Consider the following 19475-nt stretch of genomic DNA (forward strand, 5'->3'; position numbering starts at 1 on the left):
ATCTATCATATGTTATTCTTAAAGAATTGGTGAAAATTTGAAAAGTGTGTAAATTCCGTCTAAGGACAGAAAAAAATCTATAATTATTGATTTTGCTTGTAGTCTTGGTCAAGCATAGATAGACTTTGATTAGCCTTTTATGAACAAGCCTCTTCCCGTGGCACAGCTTGCAATTGCTTGATAATGCGTCGTCGTAGGAATCTTAATGACACGCGAGGGACTTCTAGTGACAGCTGACGATCACATCATTCCTGTCCGGTGCGGGTGCATGATAGAGGCTGGCGAGGGAGTGACCTGCATCAACAGATTTGGACAAGCATTGGTGCATGCAAAGCATACAACACTTGAGCATCCGCATGTCGCCACACACACAATTGAATGTTTGAGTAGTGTGGGTGTTGAGACATTGTTTCATCCACCACACGGGCTCAGTCTGAGGCCTGGCGACTTTCATTTAGTCCCGACCCAAGTCCGAAGTATTTGCTTTGTGAAGATTCAGTGACTACGCATACGCTAAACAAACGTTGAAGAGATCCCTCAAGAAGATCTGGCTCGCGACTTCTGTCAATTGTTCTATGGAAAGCGGAGTTGCTTACAAAGGTATCGAGAATATTACCATAAACATGAGGGCTTAGCAACTTCTACTCTGTAACTCTGGTAATCATGCACATTTATTTTTTTTTATGGAAAAGATGGACACCCACATTCTCTTGCAACACCACAGGAATCACAGGAGCGTTGCCGGCCTTTAAGGAAGTTGTACGCGCTTTTTTGAACGCTGATTTCGTATCGTCCCAGAATGTGTTTCCACACAAGAAGCTCATTCCACAGCTTTGTAAGTTGCACGTTGAAGAAAGCTCCTTGAAAACCTATTATTATTTACTTGCAGACGACCCACAAGCTTATGGGCTTAACTATTTTTAGAAACAAAGACCAGTTTTAATATTAAATAATTAAATAGTTTAATTATAAGTTTTTCACCAGTGGGAGGCTCTTTTGCACAGGAAGCCGGCTAGATTATTGGTACCACAACGGCGTCTATTTCTGCCGTGAAGCAGTAATGTGTAAGCATTATTGTGTTTCGGTATGAAGGGCGCCGTAGCTAGTGAAATTACTGGGCCTCATTTGGCTTAACATCTTATGTCTCAAGGTGATGAGCGCAATTGTAGAGCCGCTCAGAATTTTTGGGTTTTTTGAGAATCCTGAGCGGCACTGCATTGTAATGGGCATGTCGTATCAATTACCATCAGCTGAACGTCCTGCACGTCTCGTCCCTTATTATCATAAAAAAAAAAGTTTAATATGTAATAAAGTTATAGCTGATATTATATAATACGAGGTTGCAATCGTTTCACTTACCGTTTTGAATATAATCTTTGTATTCTTCCAGATAGGACTCGCGTGCTTTTTTAGCCAATTCCACAGCACGTTTGATGAGCTGATACGCCTGCTCCGGCGTAACATCTAAGTGCTTCACGAAGCCGTCCACCGAGGCTTGGTATGTATTCGTAATTATTAAATGTGCCCCAGCTGCAAGTAAAACAATTAATACAAATTACATATCTCATGTTGAGTAATGTTCGTCATTAACGCCACACAAGGCTACTAATTTATAACAATAATTATACTTCGAAAGCTTACAACAACTAGTTCCATAAATATTGTTGTATTTCAGTATAAGTCTCAACTATTATTGAGAGGCACAGGGTGCGGCGTAGAGCCTGCGAGCACTCCGCGTTATTAAAACTTCGTTATTCAATCCGATCTCGGGGATTCAATAAGAAACAGTTAGTAACTTACTCCCCGTGACGAGAAACAGCTCACAGCTCAGTATTGGGGGTTGAAGAAATTAATTATGTAATAAATAGATGCCGCTCAAATGGGTACGTATTAGAGACAAGGTGATTGATTACGCGTGTTGGAGCCGCCATTGAAGCGGGAACTACGCCGCGCTAACAAATACCTGTGTTATATACGACGCTTTGTTTACAACTTAATAAACACTTCGCAACAATTTCATTTGGAACTAAATAGCGTATAAAATCATTGATTATATTTCAACTTTATATTTATTTATTTTATTTTATGATTTTATGAAAATAAGGGACGAGACGAGCAGGACGTTCAGCTGATGGTAATAATAATAATACGCTTTGCCTATTACATTGCAGTGCCGCATCTTGAAAAACTCCAAAAATTCTGAGTGGCACTACAACTGCGCTCGTCACCTTAGTACATAAGATGTTAAGTCTCATTTGTCCAGTAATTTCACTAGCAACGCCTCTGCCCTTCAGACCGAAACACAATAATGCTTACTCATTATTGCTCTCTCACTCACAACAGGAATAGGCGCCGTTGTGGTACCCATAATCTATGCAAAGGAGCCTCCCACTGGTTTCTTGGTGACAACATTTATGACCAAGGTGTAGATAGCATTGTAAGTAACAACCAGTTGAATATTTAAGTGACAAACTTAAACAACAAAAATAGCTAAGTTGATAGACTAGACTCGCATCAACTGAACAAGTTCGCAAAGTTCTAGCTTAAGTTACACTAAAATTTTAAATCAGTTTGGAAAAACAAAATATGAAAACACTCCTTCACGTTCGTCGAAAATGAGAAATATTTTTATTATTTTTTTATTAATAATCATCAACAGAATCATTTGTATATTTTCAGTATTTATTCCATTTCAATATTTGGCCTTATGTGAAAACTATTCATTCATTCATTCACTCATTTTTTTTGTTGTATTTTCCAATCCTCACCAGTTTCAAATATCGTAAATATTAAAGTAAAAACGTTATTTACCTATCTATTAAAGTCAATTTGTTTTGTATTTAAAGTGATAACCCTCACTTCTGGGATTAATTACACAAATTAAATTTGAAAACAAAATTTTATGAACGATGCCTTACCTAAGAGTTGAACAATGCATACAAGTTTTTATCAAAGATACGTGACTCGAACGGTTGGCTCAGTTGGAAGAGCGCTTGAACGAAACGCGACAGATCGCGGTTTCGAGTCCCGCATCGTTCATAGATTTTTTTTTCAAATATTTTAAAGTCCTTACCACTGAAACTTTAATACGATTGAAATGTTTAGAACGTCTGAGGTCATTAACATGTCTCAATCTGTATTGAGGACACGTAAAGTGTTGTCGCACTCCCTCTAGTACTTTTCAGTAGTTACGACCAATAAATACGCTATGCTTATAACAATAGATACAGTATACTGACATATAGTAAACATAAGCAAATGTAATAAACTAAAAAAACAATTATTTAAATTATTATACCAACGATAGCAATTTTCTTTTCTTACTTAGCACACACACAAACACATACACACACATCCATACACACACACACACACACACACGCGAACCTCTTTTATTTTTATTTTGCACTAATATATGGGAAGAGACTGGACCCACGACACGTCACGACACAGGGAATCCTAGTGTGAAGCCAGAATACTGGTAAAATTAAAGTTACTTACTTTTTACCAATGTATACTCCGTAACAGATATTTTGTAACAACTATGTACCTAACTAATATAGTACCCCAAATAAATTAAATTATTATACTAAAATTATGTATCGGCAATATAATATACATCAAATCAAATCAAATCAAAATCAGTTTATTCACGTAGGTCACGAAAATGACACTTATGAAAGTAAAAAAAATTTTTTTTTTCTTATTGAATCATCCGCTACTTCGTAAAGGGTTGAAGCTAATGAGAAGAAGTAGCAAGAAACTCATTGCCACTCTTTTATATCAAGATTTACATTTACATCGATTTACAAATCATTTCAATTACAATATAATATGTAAAATGATGCAACAAACACACTCATACAACAATACAAAAGTTATTGAGTACAGTAGCTGCATCATCCACATACACCATAAATAAGTAAAGGTATTCTGTGAGCATTTTATAAGCGATTATAAATAAATAAATATGTATAATATACAATTAAAAAAAAATTAAAATGGTAATAATAATCTTAGATTTTATCATTTATTGTCTTAGATTAAGGATTGGTCTCTGCTGCGCTCCAGTTAGATACCGCACTACCTAAGAACAATAGCTTTTTTATTACGGTAACTATTAGATGCTTGTGTGCGTGGCATCTTCACACTCATTGGTATCTTTAAAATTTTGTAACATACGCTTCGTGTTATTTTACATTGAAAATAATAAAATACAAAATATTTAACGATGATATGTGATCCCAGTGTCTTTCTTATTTCTTGTAGTAATAATTTTACAAAGTTTTGCTACGCAACACGGCATTTTATTTTTCAATTATTAGCAAAGTCAACGTCACACATTGTTCGAGACTGGCAATAGACAATAATGTATTGCTTGGCCTTTTGTGGGCAATTCTGTCCAAATTTCAGCCTTTGACTGTTTATGTGATATAACTCGCTGACAAACACATAGACAAACAGACTAGTGACAGAGTCTTGTCAAAAAATCAAACCAATATCACTGTATTCATATAGGTCGATTAAATGACAGTTATAAACTTTAGTAGTTAGAAGTGTTTCTTTTTAGCATTTACCACCACTTCGGAAGAAGATGAGATGACAAGAAATGGTAAGAAACACATTGCGACTCTTCTAAATGAACATTTACAGCTTCATAATCTTAGAAATTATTTTAATTACAATAATATTATATGCCGATGAAGTTTCGTATTGTTTATGTTAAAATTTCATACAAATAATAATGTACTTCATGGACCGGTACCGCCCCCTTAGTGATGAGCCACACATAACGATTTCTACATTAAAAGGCATAAAAGACATATATTTTCTCAAAATTGATTCCTTTAGAATTCTTTTTGATGTCATTTCTAAAAACTACTAGATACTACTACCGTTTCGGAAACAAATGGCGCTCTGAGAGAGAAAAAGCGGTGCAAGAAACTCTCCCAGCATTCTTCTTTTTTGCGCTCTTTTCAATAAAAATATACAATATTGTACAGTCGTTTCTATCGCCATAAAATAATCACAATCTAGTCCCAGGCTGTCCGATCATTTAGATATTCAGCAATGGAGTAATAGGATTTACGACAGAGCCATTTTTTTTATAATACATTTAAATTTATTTATAATGCCTGAACAGTGGCTGGGACTTTATTATAGAAGTGTATACATAAGCTAACCTTAAAGCTATTATGTATCTTATGAAGCCTACTAGAATTAGTTACAAGCAATCCCTTATTTCTAGTGTTATAATAATGAAAATCACTATTAAGAGCAAAAAGGTGACGATTTTTGTGTCACAGATTACAAAAAATCGCTAGAAATAAATGATTATATGTAAATAAGGTGTAACATGTTATTTAATCAAGAAGATAACAATATTTTAAGGTTGAAACCTTTATTAAGAAATTAACATTATATGCAATTTTACTTTCATCTTAGTATCTGGCATACAAATACACTAAAATACACTGGCCTGCAAAAGTAAGTATCACACTTTTCAATTTAATTTTTTTTCTCAACTATAGAAGGTAGAGATTTAAGATTAAAAACGTTTTGTTGCAAATTTTATAGGCTTCAATTCTTAGAAACTAAAATTATACATTAGTAACATTTTTAACTTAAAAAAGATAAAACAATGAAAATAGACATTTTTAGTTTAGTGTAAAAAAAATCAACTAAAATGTATTACATGTTATTTAATTTTTAATAACTGGTATTGCCTCCTCGAGCTCTGATTACAGCTTCGAGCCGGTTGGGCATACTGAACACTAGGTTTCGGAGCCGATGTTGGGGAACATTCTCCCATTCTTCTACCAGGGCCTGCTTTAGTGCCCTGAGGGTATAGGTGGTGGTCTGCGATTTCTGACTAGCCTCCCAAGCTCATCCCAGGCGTGTTCAATCGGGTTGAGATCAGGACTTCTTGATGGCCAAGCCATCACGCTGATACCGACCTTCTGAATATACTCTTGTACGATATGAGCCGTGTGTGGCCGGGCATTATCATGCATCAGCATCGATCCATCACCCATATTTGCTAAATACGGCCCTGCATACTCATTGAGAATCTCTTGAGCATATCTTTGCCCAGTGAGGGTGCCATTTTCTATGGCTACTAGCTCTGTGCGACCTTCTGAAGATATGCCAGCCCATACATGTACACTGCCTCCACCGTATTGGACTCTTTCTGAGATGCAGGCTTGAAGGTATCGATCACCAGGTCGCCTGTAAATACTTCGCCTTCCATCAGAAGTGTAAAGGGAGAATCGAGACTCATCTGTAAACAAAATTCTTGACCATTCTTCTTCATCCCACTGCATGTGTTCACGGTATCGCAGTCTCGCTACTCGATGCTGTCTCTCGAGTTTTGGGCCACTCGCTGGTCTTCGGGGTTTCAAATTTGCTTCAGCAAGTCTTCTTCTCACTGTACTGTCCATAATGTAGTCCCTCCGGGTCTGAAGTAGCTGTTGCTGGACTTCAACTGTATTTTGGTGGCGATTTCTTAACACAGTGGAAATAATATAACGATCTTCTCGGGCACTGGTACACCTGGGTCTGCCGTTACAAGGTCTCCTCAGATGGTGTCCAGTCTCTTCGTACCTTCGCCTTACCTTCTGGACCGTTCGTACTGTCACACCCACCATTCTTGCAGTGCGACGCATACTGATGCCTAGTTCCAGAAAAGCCATGATCCTAGCACATTCTTCAACTGAAAGAGGCATGATAAATAAATGATATGTGCTTTTTAGCATAAATTTTTAAAACAAGACCCATCGATCTTGAAAAAAATTTATAACAGATAGAAAAATGTGAATGGTAAAATTGTAATTCGGAAACGTCCACTTTGAAAAAGGAATGGTTTTGTTTTTAAAAGTTTTTTTCAGCCAATTCTTAAAAGAAGGTTACCGACTATAAAGTTTTTATGTACAAAATTAAATTCTCTTTGGAGTCCTTTTTATTTCGAAAGTATATCTTGTGAACTTAAAACGTTATCCCAATTTTAAAAGTGTGATACTTACTTTTGAAGGCCAGTGTAGTTTAATTCCTATTATTAACATGAGTCGTACCTACTAATTGTGTCGTGTTGTGGAAGGACAATTTTCCAACATACGTCCTTTCAGCATTTTCACGATCAAGGTACTCAGCCCAATCTAAGCATTCCCAAAAGTCACACTAAGGAACAAAACTACTCAACTCGAGGTATAACCAATGCGAGAGAACACTCAGCGAACGTAAATGCGTGTGACTAGCACGGGCGTTTGTTGTCAGTGACAGACTACATCAAAATGGCGGCCGGGCGGACGGTCGGTTGATATTGCTAGTTGAAGGTTAAGTAATTTTTACGATTTAGATATTTATTTTCAAATTAATAAATAACAAAAAATTACATCATATTTTTTACAAAAAAAATAAGTGATATTGATTATTACGTCCTCCTACATCCAAAAATGTAAATGGATTTTCTTTGTTATTACAAATAAACTGTGTTACCCGATTAAATTGAAAATGCTCTGTTTAGTATCAAATAATTTGCAATTAGGTACTAACTTAACTTTGTAGGGATAATTCTATTATGCACTAGTGTGTAATATTTTTATGCACGTGTGTAACAGTTCGGTTTACGGTGCAAAAAAAGATGTAATAACACTCACTTTACGAGCAAGTGTGTTGAAAAATATTCACCGACATACTGTCTGGGCTAATTGTGTATTGAAGGGCCCTTCAGCAAAAGCTCCAACAGAAAGAATAAAAGAGAATAGGAAACTCATTGGTTTTTTTTTTGGATTTCAAATCTTAATCAGATTTATTCAATTAAAAGCATTCATATGGCAAAATAAAAATGCAATTTTATTTCTTATAGATAACTGTGCGGCACTGAGAAATCAAGTGTAAGTATCTATAGGCTGATTTTTACAGCTTTTCTTTATGCAATTATAAGAATTTTTGGTTGTTTTTATTTTTCAAATAATACTAATTTAGTGTCTGAAAACTTTAATTCCCTATACAAAGACCTAAATTTTATTGAAAATTAATTTAAATATTCTTCTTTTATTGTATTTTGGTTTGAGATGATGGCCTTCTTAGCAATGCTCTAAAAAATTAACCTTAAAAAAAAACTATGCTTACAGATACAGTGAGTATGTAATTATTATATTTATCTACACCCATGCTTTAAATGCTCTATTAAAGATTCTGAAACAGTTAGTTTATTGCCAACATTAAAACACCCAATGTTCTAATAACCATTACATCATCCAAACGAGTAATAATGTAATGTTGTACTGAATTTCATAACAACACTCCTATGTTTTTTTTGATCACCTCATGCGCAAAGAATTTCAACAGACAGCCACATTCCTAGTGCTCGATGCCTGGTATCTGTATGAATTTCAAAAAAAGAACATTTTTGTTTACGCGCGTTCCACAATACCAGAAGTCGCGCGCCGTAAAAAATAAGTAGGTTATTTTAATCCCGCCATTTTTATTGTTTTGTTTACAAAAAGTGAGCGATTCATTTTAAACGCTGCAAAAGAACATAATATTCTAGTGAATTTTAATTATTGCACCATACAAAATGTAAGTTACTACTAAAATAAATAATTATTTCATTAATACTTAGTTTATTTGTATATAATCAGTAATGAATGATATTAGGTTACTAACTACTAGGACTGGTGTTTTAATGTTAGCAGTAAGCTAACTGTTTCAGAATCTTTTAGAGGATTCATTTTCTGGGTGTAGATAAAGTCTTGTATGCAACTGTTGATAATTAGGTATTAAAACACTCATGTGATACTATTATTATTCTCAATCTACATTCGTGTTTTAATACGCCTTATTACACAACAGTTGCATAAATAACTATAAGTACACAGCCATTTGTGGTCTTATATTAAACATAATGTAAATTCCAAAATAATTATCCAATATAGCTCGAAATAAAAAATTGCAATAGATATACATTAAGAAATTTTTTCACCATGATAAAAAATGTAAGTTTTGAAAGTAAAAAAATATTATTTTCTATACGATGTAAGTAGATACTTCACTTAACAAAATTTTTGTCTGCAGTTTCATCTAAAGGTGTAGTTTCTCCTAAATTAATTTTTTTATGGTTCACATTATAATATGATACAAGAAAAATAAAAAACCGTTAGACGCCGGATATGTAAGCCGTAAAGTCATATTTTATTCGTCACAGCGATTTTCCAATTGAGGGTGGGAAACGAGGCAGTAAGGATTATGCCTCCTGGGACTTGTGTGGCTGGAGACACTTTTCAGCTTGACTGAATGAAAAGAAACCCCGCTTTATGACGAAGAAAAGGGCTTTCAAAGGACGATGACACGAGACGGGGTCGTACTTGCGCCGACAGATGCAAGGAAATGACATGCTAAAAGCGACCTAACTTGTAATTCGTCAAAACACTAGTACAGTCGCCATGAAAATTTATAAATGTAATTAAATTATAATGTGCAATACACTTGACAGTGAGGGATTCCCTTTTTGTGCACTTTTTTATGACAATGAGTGACGAGACGAGACGACAGGACGTTCAGCTGATGGTAATTAAAACTCTCTGCCCATCACAATATAGTCCCGCTCAGGATTCTTGAAAAACCCTAAAACTCTGATCGGTACTACAATTATTGCGCTCGTCGCTAACCCCCTTATTCATAATAGTCTGCTAACTTAAAGCATTGCTAATTCTCACTCTGTCTTCTTCTATTGACCTAAGTCAGAATGAGAAAAAACACTCCTAAGCGGCTGTTTAAAGTTACCGGACCATTATGAATAAGGGGGTAAATATTTTAATGTCATCGGCCGTTGACCCGTGTACAATTAAGTAAATCGGTCTAGAGTGGGTGGGGGGGTCACTATCAAAGATACAGGTGCAGCAAATGTGAATCGTATCTTTGTATAACACAGGTATTACTTGACAATTAATTTGAATATTCAGTTGTCACATGAATTAATTCTGCAAATAATTCTTACTATGGTATATATTATTTAAATAAAACAAATCTTTTCTCTTGTTATTGGCCTGTTACATATTTATAAATTGTAATTCTAAATTTTATAATTATATATAAAAGTACGTGTGTTTTTGCCTTTTTTACTTTTATTGCAACACTCTTCTGGGGTGCGAAAAAACTGCAAATTTATACGTATATATATGTTATTTAATTTATTATCTATATATAAGGTAGGTAATATAAATATAAATGTCGATTATCATTACTATATTTGATTAACAGCTAACTTACTATACTAGACAATATACCTACATAATGCCATTACAACTTATACGAAAAATTACTTTTATTATGTATTACAATAAGTTTTATTGATGGTCATATATCATTATTGCGGAAGATGCAAGGGCTGGGGTTTAGAATCCATTGGCACGATTTGTGACAAAACAAGATTACTATTATATCACAAAAAAATCAGGAATCCAACTGTGGTATTCATTTTGTGAGGAAACGTCTACTTTACGAGATATACATTTTTAAAGTTTTTAATATTTCATTCATCACAACCTATTTATGAAGTTTGACTTTGACAGTTAGTGATTGCAATGAGAAATATTTTATGATTCTGTTCATATAAAACAATAATATCTATCCAAATCCTTTTCCAGAAACTAAAGGTAGGTAAGGTTAAGTTAGAACATAAATACATGTGAGCCCGCAACACCCATTATTTATAGTAATATTTCAGAAAACAGAATCTAGATGAGATTAAAGATTATAGTTATACCAAGCTAAAACTTATCTGAAAACCAAATCCTTTTCCAGAAACTAAAGATAGGTTAGGTTAAGTTAGAACATAAATACATAATATGAGCCAACCTTTATGGCAACCTTAACCTTAACCTATGGCAACACCCCTTATTTATAGTAATATTTCATAAAACAGAGTTTAAGTAATTAATAAAACTAACGAAATTGTGTCATTTAAATGTTATTTATTAATTTTTGAACATTTTGAGGTTATGATATAAAAAAAAGTTCTAAATCTGGAACTAAAAGTTTCCTCACCCTGGGAGTGCTGGAGAGGGTAAAGGGTAAAGGGGGAGGTAAACCCCTCCCCCCTTCCCCCCTCAAATTCATGCCAATGGATTCTTAATCTTTACCGATGCAATACAAGTGAACGCATTTAAAACAAATAACAAAGAGAAAGTTGAGAAAGCATATTAACGACACAAATGTACGGCCATTGTGAATGAACGTGTTGGAAAGTGTCGTGTAGCCGCCATTTTGTATATTCGATCGGAATCCTTCCCGAAATAGTCGAGTTTGATTACATTTTGATACATTTCCTGCTTTTGGCTTTTCAATACCCGATCTATATTACGTTTTGGTGATCTCCTTACAAACATGCCAGCGTTTTCTATTAAGTAAAGATTGGGAAATGAAGATGACATACTGAGAATCAGACTTGATTTACAGCGGACATACAATCTGGGTGGCAAATAAAATAAAAAGAGCTTTATTTTTCCTATACACAATTTTTTTACATACAACAAAAATAAACTAGATTAACAAATATAATTAAAAAACATTAAGAGTACCTATAAAAAGTTATTTGTAGGAACCGTCTAGGAAGGTAAAAGCCTCCTCCAAGTTTCCCCATTGGTGTTTTTTTTATGAAAATAAGGGACTGATAATACGGTAATTGATACGCACTGCACATTGATTGCAGTGCCACTCAGGATTCTTTTAAAACCCAAAAATTCTGAGCGGCACTACAACTGCGCTCGTCACCTTGAGACGTAAGATGTTAAGAAACACAGTAATGCTTACACATTACTGCTTCACGGCAAAAATAGGCACCGTTGTGGTATCCGGCATCCTATGTAAAGGAGCCTCCGACTGGTGGTGGTGGTGTCTGTCCCAGGGTAAATGTATCCCCACAACGTTTACCACGTCGTCTTACAATCTCTTAAATGGCCTCCTCTTCCCCCGTTTTGTATCTCAAGGAACTGAATTTGTGAATACTAGATTAGAGATCTTATATTAGAAGTGGCCGTCCAATTGGTACGAGTCTACTTGGCACGAGTGCGTACTCCACTACTTCGAGCTTCGTACCGACAAAATGCGAGAGATAATATGAAAAGTTGATGCGAGCGGAAAAAACCAAGAAACTATTTCGAAGTATATTATTTTAATCTTACGAAAACAAAAGCTGCTTTATCAGTTACCATACATTTATGTGAAAAAATATGAATTAAATTTCTCGAGGAAACAGGAAATAATTGACTAATTTCAGCAAAATTCACAATTTTACTATCGCTAGTTTCTCGCCCTTTCTACATCAATGGTCCTTCATTTATTTTTATAACTGTCTTTATTTTCTATTAACTACACAGCCCGACCTTTCTTTTGGTACATAATTAAAAACTAGTTAATAGTATATAGAGAGATAGCCGTCATCAAGTATCTTTTAAAAAGAGATACAAAAAATCTTTCGGTTTACTACAAATTGTACTAACTAGTTTCAATTGTCTATGTATGTGTGTATCATACACTTACAATAAATTAGCACACAGACAACCAAATGTACGAGAGACAAGAACATCTATAACTGGGACTAGATTGTGATTATTTTATAGCGATAGAAATGAATGTACAATATTCTATATTTTTAATGAAAAGAGCGCAAAAAATGTATGCTGGGAGAGTTTCTTGCGCCGTTTCTTCTCTCTCAGAGCGCCATTTGTTTCAGAAGCGGTAGTAGTATCTCGTAGTTATCAGAAATGACATCAAAAAGAATTCTAAAGGAATCAATTTTGAGAAAATAAATCCCTTTTTAACGGATATACAGCAAGATAGAAAAGTGTGTGCGTGTAATCTTAACGCGCGATTGAAGTAAAACTTAACTATAATTAAGTTTAGGAATAATTAACAGATACATATATATATATATATATATATATATATACTTTATTTGCTTATTTGAAAGCTCATAGACAAACTATGTTATTTTCGTTTGCCCTTGTTTGTCCCACCTAATCTAGGACATCCAGTATTTAACAAATATTCTTAAAAAATTTAAAGATTTAATTTATACCGTTAAATATATACTTATAATAAAAGCCGTATTATTAATAAATAATTAAATTTTTAATATCACACATATCAATATAACGTTGTTATTGAAAATTAACGAATATGGCTCTATGGGCTCGGACCTTTTGCCTGTCCGATGGACAAAGAAAAATTAACGAATGTCGCAAACGTCACACTGAGATCTTTTATTTGATTATTTATTACAAAGTAGTCATAAATGAACAAATACACTTAGAGTTTTTCAGAAAATATTACTGAGCAATTTGAAACATTTTTTTAAATCATTAAATTATAATGGTTAAAAATTGTTTCAATTTACTTTTTTACAAAAAAAATCTGAGTTATCCTCAAGTCACGCCTAAAGAAGTTGTACTTCAAAAGGGAACCGAATCGACAAAGTAAAGCGACAAGTCATAGTCAGCCGAGCTTGGCATTACCTCCATAGAATTTTGCATATTAATGAAATATAAATAGAAATACATCCTGTAATATTGTAATTCTCTTAAATGTTTCAAGAACATTTTGCTGTGAGTGTCCACCTGCACGACCCATGTGTGTCTGAATAGTAATACATTACACAGCCCTACAGCGCCAGATCTGTGCCGCCCATCGCCCTCACTCACCTCACTCCCTAATTGTGTCTACTGTCTTTGTATTCAATTGCTTGTCGCTACGAGGCTTTGTAATGACAACATCGCAATTACACGAGCTTGAGTGAAATTGATAATTGCATCCGGACATAACGAATTTATTATCAGAAAGTAAGGCTTTGGTTTAGTAGCAACATGGGCAAATAACTTGATCGATGTCAAGAGATCAATGCAGCAATGATAATAGCAATTCTTCAGATCTGCAGCAACTACTTATTGAACATTTTGCATGACGAGTTAGCCCGCAAATCTTTAATTTCCGATCCGTTTCGCATTCGCCCTGACCATTCAAATCTTAAGGCCAATCCTTGAATCCTTGTTTGTGGTATGAATCAAGACAATCCATTTCCGAAGTTCAATCTATATATATATAAGAGATTTCCTCATCACGATATCTCTGGAACCACTAGAGCTAAAGACTTGAAATTTGGTAGGAATATTCTTTTCACCGAGTAGAGGTCAGCTAAGAACGGATTTTTTGAAATTCCATCCGCAAGAGTTTTTTAAACTTTAGTTCAACGTTTTACATGCTTAGAGTATCCATAGGATGCAAAATTACATCTAAGGTATTCTAAACTGTTATAACTATTACAAATTATACTTTTTTAAGTTTGATATTTATTAAAGCAGATCAATCTGAGCTTAATTAGATTAAAAATAAACTAAACTATAGCATAGGCTATACTTAATTAATCTTTTTCAAATAATAATCTTTTTAATATGTATACTACAGTAAACGGCCATTTTCAAGCCATTTCCAAAAACTAATAACCCGAATAACTTTACAATTTACGGCCTATCAGTATATTACCATTACTGTCTAAAATATTAGAAAAAATAGTTTCTGAACAACTTAGAACTTATCTGGAATCAAATAACATCTTACTAGATCTGCAGTCCGGATTTAGGAAACAGAGATGTACCGCGGCTGCTCTCATTTATTTAGTATATGACATTTTGACTGCTCAGAACATAAGAGAGGGTACTGTCTTAGTACTTCCGGACTATATTCGGCATTCGACTGCTTTAATGTAACGTTCTTTCCAAGCAATCATCATATTAATATGTTTTTTCCTCACGAACATTACTATGGTTCGAAAACTATAAGAAAAATCGCACGCAAGGCAACGTCGATCGGTCAGAGTGTAGTCAGGTTGAAAGAGGTATTCCGCAAGGATCTATATAAGGACCTATATAATTTATTATTAACACTGCGAATATCGTAAAGGAAATAAAACATTGCAATTATTCTAAATACTCTCAAGTATTGTATAACAAAACATGGGCCAACAGAGATTTTATATTATTTAGGCAAGACAAAATTCTTAAGTAGCTTCCTAAAGATAAACTGAAACAAGAAAAATAAGTGAGTACGTATAACATTTAGTTTACTTCTGTGTGTGTGTGTGGGGGGTATGTGTGGGTATGTGTATATCTTATGTGGGGCATTTGGGTATTATGATGAGAGTTTTATAGACGAAAATGTAATCACAACATTAGTTATTTTGACTGTGGTAATAGTTTGATATATTTAACATTTTGGATGAATTTATTTTTGGTTAGATATAAAATATCTAATCCTGGAAATGATATATTATAAAGGTGTGGAATGCGGCACGTTGGACGATTTTGAGAATATGTCGAGTGACAGTGCGGTATGCTTTAAATAAACCATTTCGAATGTATTGCTAAAAAGATACTTGAAAGTTTATAATTATTATAAAAGTATCTGCTTTAAATTAACAAAATAAAACTAATAATAAAAGGTAACTCTTCAAAACTTATCTTTACAATTAAGAATTTGTGTTATATAAAATAATTAAAGATTTAGTTTTTAAAAATCTAGGAAACTGTGGGTCTATAACCTAATAAATGTTTCTCAGCTAATATAATAAATGACTGTTTGTTTAGGAGAAATATTTTAATAACTCAATTTTGGCTTAGAGGGTGTTTAGGAATAATATTGTGCCATGCGAGCACCATTTGCTGTATGTTTTAGTGAAAAAATTAAATTTACATAGAATATTTTGGATATTTTGCATGTTGATAACAATAAACAGATATTTTGTTATACCTACGTATTTTCATATACTACAATTTTCTAAAGGAGAGAACTATAACTTGATATCTAACTTACTTAACCTAGAATTAAGCACGGAAACAGATTATAAGACAATCTCTGACCTAAGTATACGTAATAAACATTACATTAAGGATTAAATCCAACTAGATACCGCACTACCTAAGAAAAGAGCTTTTTTAATACGGCAACTATTAGATGATTGTGTGCGTGGCAACTTGACACTCAATATCACTATTAGAAACAATGTTACAAAGTTTTACTACGCAATTCGACATTTTAGTTTCAATTAATAGCAAAGTTTAGGAGAACATCTGGCACGTCAACGTCACATATTGTTCAAGACTGGCTCGAGTACGCCCACTTGGGCGTAGTATTAGTTGCCGCACTTATCGACTACACCTGCGGTATCTAGTTGGAGCGCAGCGGAGACCAGTCCTTAATCTAGTAATAAACATTATTTGCATAAATAATTATTATGTTAACAAATAGTTAATAGATTTTATATTCTGTCAGAATATACAATTATATTATCATAATAGTACAACAAATGTCAGTCGCCATCAAATACAAAGTAACTTACGACGGCGCTATATCTTATTTCACGAACGAACAAATTATTATTTTTTCCTATTATCGTGCGCAAAGTTCGATTTTACGCATGCATTTGCGTACGCAATGTACCACTTTTCCACGCGTTGATTCGAGCGTGTGGGAATGTAGCAGAGCGTGCGGGAATGTGGTAAGCGTGCGGGAATGTTTGAAAATAATTATAGTGGTCGAACTTTGCGCAACTTAATAGGAAAAATAGTATACGATAGTCGTGCGCACGTAGGTCATCCTGCACTCACCTCGCACGTGCGGGAACGACATACTTTGCGCACTTGTATCGTAATGTACTATTTACTTAAATCTTACTGTACACATTTTGTATTAGCTTCATTGTATAACTTCGTTTTCAAGTTAGAGGTCGCCCTAATATTGTTGACTTACCTCTTAAGAAGTCAATGTGGGTGTTGACCACCTCCTCCGGGTGTGTGTGGAGGAACCTCGCGCTCCAGAGAGGATCACCATCGATGACGTGGCCGACGTGGCAGGACAGCTGCGTGGAGAACCCCCCGTCGAGCACCACAATCTGGGGCGGCTCCAGCCCATTGTCACTACCTGGCGACATCTTACTGATGATATCTGAAATGACAAGGAGTTGCCAAATAACAAAATAAAAATGAACAAAAGTGATCACTATTATCCATTTTAAAAACCAATTCATACGATTTTAAATCTGTCTGTCTTAACTTGTTTGTCTCACTTAATACCGATTACATTTTTTAAACCTAAAACAATAATAGTAGGATGCAACCCATTGGAAAAGGACGAGAATATAACAAAAATGGAAGGAAAAATAAATTACTGGTGATTTGAGGTCGGAAAGTGGAAAAGGGGGGTTTTAGGGTAAAAAACGGTTTATCTCGATTTCCGGCAGAACAACAAGTCTTATGGCAAAAAGTTTAATGGCAAACTAACATTTAAAGGGACATAATCCGTCAGTGGCTAAGCCGCCACAAAACGCGTGGCGCGATTAGCATGAAATGGTTGTTTTGGCGGCCGGGATGAAATGCGTAGCTTTTTTTGGATTGACGTATGTAAATGCAGATTAAGTGCGTTATATGTTTCGCTCCGTATTTAAAAATATTTTTCTGTAGTTTAAAATTCATAAAATCCATTAACAATGCGACAAACGACAGATCTTCCTTCTCTTTCAGTCACTGCTATAATGTATACCACCACACATTCTATTCCCCTTTCACTTTTGCCGTCGATGATCGTAGGTGAACATTGTAATGACTCAAGGTCAAATGCAAGAACAATTGCCCAAAGAGTAGTTGTTTGGTGATCACTTCATAGTGTCATTCACGACAGCCTCTTCAGATACAGTTAAGCAATAACAGCAGATGGCTATCGTACAGAACTTTCAGAACAGTCATGATGAAATTCTCTATGAGACAGCTCCCACTCCTCAACCTATCCTAACTATATGGCTCAATGATGCCATAAGACTCACGAAACCGTTTTAATTCTACAGGACCAGGAATGCATATTCGCGAAACTACTTATAATTAAATAGCTGGCCTCAAGTGATAACCTCTGTTCATGTGGTTTTATACAGTAAAAATACATTCTCAAGAAAAAATGCCTGTTATTAAGTACAATTCACCGGAGTTTAATAGCAAAGGCATAAATGATCTTCCCGTGAAATGACAGAAATGTAATAATTAATTCTGCGAAAATACTTCGATTAAATAAATGTATTTTTCAACACAGTTGTTAACCGTCGCGCACTTTCAGAGGTTATAGGTAATTATTATTGGAACATTTAATTTTGCAGGTTTATTTCCTTTACGCCAGCTTGTAAAAGAAAATCACGAACATTCTATTACAAGCTCCATCATTAATTTTGCAATTTAGTTTTAAATTAAGCAGTAGCAAGGAATTTTCATACTAAACAATCGGATACATTTTGTACGAAGAAAAATTGATGAGTTTGTTAGTCTGAGTATTGAATTCTCAAAATTATTTTCAAATAGTTGTTAGCATAAAATTAAATTATTTTTAAATCAACATTTGTCAAAAATAAAGTACCTACAGTTGCAAAATGGTGCCATTTGCTGAAAGTATGTTGAAATAAACATATTTAATAATTTCAATTGTTTTCTACTATTTCCCACAACGGTATAGAAAACGTGGTGGGATAGACGGGTGTGTATGAATTTCAAAAGAGTTGTCCGAGCCGAAGCGAGGGTTTTAATGTCACGAGTACCTTATTAAACACTTATTTAATTTGATAAATTATTGACCTACTATCATTATGTAAATTATTTTATATTGTAGGATATTCTCTAATTTTGCAATTGCAACTGCAATTAGTATCATATGACAGCACTTATGGCGATACAGCGCTTGTAACTGCGGTGGCCAATTCCAATGGCCATGAAATAAATAAAAAAAAGCTGGCCAACTTAACAGCGAGAAGCAAAATAACTGTGAACGATCTGTAGGTACTAAATAGCACTTATCATTCATTAAGTGTCATCATAACAGGACGTCTTGCTCCGCACAAAAACCGTGAGGTTATGACTGATAATTCACTCCTTTAACCCTGAATGTTAATATAGATGGTTTAATTGTCTTGATTAAAAAAAAATACTTAAAAAGGTGCGTCATGTCTGCACAACTTTTCTCTATCGTTTATCCGTAAATATATATTGTTTATTTCTATTATTGAAGTTAATACTTCTAAAGCATCGTTGCGATTTGAAAGTCGACGAAACGAAAAAACGTGACGATAGAGACAAAAACAAGTAACAGGTAAGATTAATAAATGATTATTTTAATTAATAAATATAGGATTCAGCCGGCGAGAGAATCAGGAAGCATTATTAGCTAAGCACAGTGTTTTGGTACCAGGCGATCATAGTTGAAGAAGAGATTCTCTTATGTATGACGCGAGTATACCTTAATATATTCTGACGTCATGCTCTCGACGTATTACTACATACACACCAGGCAACATAAATATTGTAGCGGTGATAGTAATGTCTATCATAGTGGTTGAAATCATGTGTCATCCGAGGAACATGTACCAGGACTTTATATGCAGTTTAGAGGTT

The 19475-nt window shown here is 34.4% G+C and overlaps 1 protein-coding gene across 2 annotated transcripts in view; it reads right to left on the reverse strand.

The window, feature by feature from the left end:
* Positions 1-19475, reverse strand: part of LOC126972835 (homocysteine S-methyltransferase-like) — a 57441-nt gene that overhangs the window by 22180 nt on the left and 15786 nt on the right. For both annotated transcript variants that reach the window (XM_050819926.1, XM_050819925.1), the window contains 2 exons: positions 16801-16995; positions 1360-1530 (listed from right to left, as the gene is read on the reverse strand). In XM_050819926.1, coding sequence (XP_050675883.1) covers positions 1360-1530; positions 16801-16981 — 352 coding nt within the window. In that variant the 5' untranslated portion in view covers positions 16982-16995. The remainder of the gene's footprint in view (positions 1-1359; positions 1531-16800; positions 16996-19475) is intronic.

This window comes from Leptidea sinapis, chromosome 27 (assembly GCF_905404315.1).
Source record: "Leptidea sinapis chromosome 27, ilLepSina1.1, whole genome shotgun sequence".
Classification (NCBI taxonomy): domain Eukaryota; kingdom Metazoa; phylum Arthropoda; class Insecta; order Lepidoptera; family Pieridae; genus Leptidea; species Leptidea sinapis.